The sequence below is a fragment of the Propithecus coquereli genome, unplaced genomic scaffold (genome assembly GCF_000956105.1).
Source record: "Propithecus coquereli isolate 6110/MARCELLA unplaced genomic scaffold, Pcoq_1.0 Scaffold85, whole genome shotgun sequence".
Lineage (NCBI taxonomy): Eukaryota > Metazoa > Chordata > Mammalia > Primates > Indriidae > Propithecus > Propithecus coquereli.
The window spans coordinates 907778-911592 of NW_012154729.1; the positions used below are offsets into that span (position 1 = coordinate 907778).

General features: G+C 33.7%; 1 protein-coding gene across 1 annotated transcript in view; it reads left to right on the plus strand.

Moving 5' to 3' along the window:
* Positions 1-3815, plus strand: part of DEPDC4 (DEP domain containing 4) — a 30950-nt gene that overhangs the window by 6265 nt on the left and 20870 nt on the right. Inside the window, exons 4-5 of the mRNA XM_012663984.1 lie at positions 1440-1617; positions 3497-3723. Coding sequence (XP_012519438.1) covers positions 1440-1617; positions 3497-3723 — 405 coding nt within the window. The remainder of the gene's footprint in view (positions 1-1439; positions 1618-3496; positions 3724-3815) is intronic.

Consider the following 3815-nt stretch of genomic DNA (forward strand, 5'->3'; position numbering starts at 1 on the left):
TAAATATTTTTTGAATAAATAAATGTTCTGTCTTGATGCTCTTGCAGATGAGTCTTTTTTCTACTTTTGGACTTACTCATATTTAATTGCTGACTTGATAAAATTTTCCTTACTCTTTTCATGTGTGGCTATCTTTGCCTCCTTACTTAGGGTGTGACTGCTTGAGGCTCACTATTCGTTATATTAATATATCTTTTTCTAGCACCTGGTTCAGAGCCCTACCCAAAGGTGGGTGTTAAGCAAATGTGGACTGATTGATTAGAGGCCATTGATGATCTCAAGTGTTTACTGAAAGATGTTAATTCGATTTCTTTTTGGCCAATGGCTTGGAGAAAACAAACTCAGATGCCTTTAGGAGCCAAGCACATCAGAGAGTCAGTCAGTATTTAATTATCAGACATGTAGGAAAAAAACATATAATGCTATTTTTTCTTGAAACGTATGGCCGTCTGTTCTTTTCCCACATAACACAGAGATAAAAGTACTGGGAAATCAACTTTTACTGTAGCAAAAACAATGGGACAATACCATGAAAATGGCAGCTGACACTCAGTTTTAAGTGTTTGGGATGCAGTGGAGAGTCGTGGGGTTGGTTGTAAACTGGAAATGGAATGCAAATCCAAAAGGGATGGCCCTAATTTATATCAGCTGATTTTGGTCAGATATTAATTTAGGCCCAATATTGTGAGATTTTTATGATTTTTTTAAAATAGAAACTTGAAACCCATAATTTTATATGAAATCTCCCTTTTTTATACAAGTTAATTTTTTCAAAGTACTTTATAACCCAAACAAATTATGGCTATTGGACAAATTTAGTCCACAGACCACTGGATTGGGAGCTCTGCAAGAGATCTATTATACCTGTTGCTTTTGTAATTTTGCTTAATTAAAAAGAAAAAATAGTAATTATGATCTGATCGTTAGGATGATGAAAAAATTAGCAATAGGAATGACCAGAAACTCAAGATTAATCTAATACTGTATTTCAATTTAAAAACAATAAATCTTTTCTGATTGGGGGTAAATAGAAAAAAAATAAGTTACAATTATCTGTTGCTATGAAGAGAAAGATAGTTAGTAATCTGATATTGTCTCAGATGTGTAAAATAGTTTATAAGCATGACTAGTAGCTTTTTATATTTGGAATTAACCTAGTATTGGCCTTAAAGCTAGATAATATCTCTTTATAATCAACATAACCAGAAAATAAAATGAATATGGCTTGTAACCTTGATGTATGTTTAAAGGTCAATCTTAAAAAGAAAAATAACATTACAAATTTAAATTATCCTAGTATTAATCCATTTTGTTACTATTAAGATAGTTTTTCTTTTTTATTATTTAGAAATGGGAAAATTTTATAGTGTCAGTTAAATGTGTGTATTTTATTTATCTGTCTTGATAGTTACAGTATTTTTCTTTCTAAGCTGTGGAAGATGTTTGGAAACAACAAACATTGTTACGTATCCTTCAATTGATTGACCTTCCATTCTTGGAAAATATTTTGGAGCCTCAAGTTAAAACACAAAATCTTCAATTAATTAAAGAGGAAGATCTTGTTATCTCTAACACTTGCCTAGACAGAGAGCTTATTCCCAGCTTATGTCTACCTGAGTAAGTGACCACTTTTATTGTCAAATAATTTATAATTAAAAGTTTTTTCACATATTTGTCCTTGGTATTTTAAGATGTGAGAACATATTCACATTACAAGCTGATATCTCTGTGAAAAAATTAATCACTGTGAATTTTCATTTGATCTAACAAAGAAAGCCATTGGTTATGACCTATGAGAAGATCACTGGAAATCAGAGTGGTTTCATTCACTTGAATTCATATATATGTCAATCATCTTCTCCCTGCAACCATCCGAAGTTCTATCATTTTCATTTTGTGACCCTAAAATAATATAACCATCACAATTCCTACCACTTTATTTATCCTTGTTCTATAAGAATCCACAGTTAGAAGGGGAAACATATATGAAAGAAAAAGAATTACAGTCTAATGAGATGAGCCCTATCATAAAATCAGTCTCATTTGTAGATGAGAGATTCGGGGAACCCTATAAACTGAATGAGGCTCCCTTCCCTTTTACTCTCAACTCCAAGATATTTGTCACTCCTAAATAAACCAGATGCTAGGAAGTACAGGTATCAGATCTTGGGTACTGTTGGGACCCCAGCAGAGAGAACTGATGTAATGCTTTCTTCCATGTGGGGCAAACAAGAAAAGAACATCAGATTCCAAGGGTAAGGAACGGAAAGCTTCAGATCCTGGAGAGAGGTTAGTGATCAGAAACCTGTGGACCCACTTAGTCAACTGTGGTCCTGTTTGCACATGGCAGGTTTCCCTTATTCACAGTAGGCCACAAAAAGCCCAAAGGGCTGAGTCTTTTCTGCCCTTAACTCAGGGATAGTATAGGAACCCCAAAAAAGAAACAGGGTTTCTTCAAATATTAATACTTCTGCAGGAAACTGGCAGCAGCCAGTCTGCTTTTATAAGCTTCCAGGCAGAAAGGGCAGGTTATCTGTAAAAGAAAAGCAATCGAACTGTCATTAGTGTTTTCATCTGCAATACTACAATCTAAAAGATAATGAAATGCATATGTTAGGTAAGATACACCATTCACCTGTCAGGGGAAAAAGAAGGAAAGAAAGAAGACAGGCAGGCAAGACATTTGAGGATCACCAAGAATTCATATAGTATATCACTCAGGAACCCCATCCAAAGAGGATATTTGAGGAAAGACTTTAATCAGACTGCAAAGAAATAACCAAACCTCAAGATGCAGAAAGATGAAGAGAAGAAACATTGGTAGGTGTTTAGTCTTTATCTCTCACTGATGTTTTCCCTTCTCTCCCACTTTGTATGCATACGTGTACACATTGCACACACACACTCACTCACACGAGCTCTAGGTAGATATGGTAAGACTGTGGGAGAATGTCTAAAATAAAAGTTAAGTCAAAAAGAAGGGACATACTATTAAGGGACATTATAATAAATACTAACCTATCTCAGTAAGAGATAGGGGGTTAGGAGGGCAGCAGATGTGGAAAAGAGTATTTAAACGCCTTCCAAAGAAGTCACTGGAGGTAGGGGGAGAGACAGGACCCCAAATTTCTTATCTTATTGAGGTGGGGAGATAAGAAAGGGAAAACAATATATGGTGGGGTAAACAGTACATCTGTGTTGGGGAAATATTTGATATATTCAAATACTAACAGAACCATAGGTATCTCATAATTGGAGCAATTAAAGGGAGGGGACCCACTAATGGAATGGAATAGTACAGATGAACTCCTCTGAATGAAATCTAACAAAATTAGGAATGTATAATAAAGAGGTGGCTAAAAACTACTTTAATACCTTGAAAATAAAGATGCATAAATAAAAAATAAACTAGATTTTATTATGTTTTATCAAATAGTTTATTGGTTAAATGTAAATTTTAACCATTGTTTTATTTTCTTTTGCATCTTCCTTCCAGGATTGATAACTGGCTTAATACAGCAATTGAGTGCTTAGAATATTTCCCTGACCAGTTAATAGTTACAGTTAGTCAACAGTTATTGCAAAACAGCAATGAAGAGACAAGATTGAATATTCAGAAGAAGATACTCTTTGATGTCATAGTAAAATATTATAATCAAGAGAGAAATTGCCTATTAACTGATGAGTACTTTGATATTCATGAAGCAATTATTGAACTTTTAGGTAAGAGGATGTTTATACTTTAATTTTTTGTGTAATGAAACATTTTTGAATATACAAGTTAAAGTAGAAAATTTTATGTATCATGAGTATTA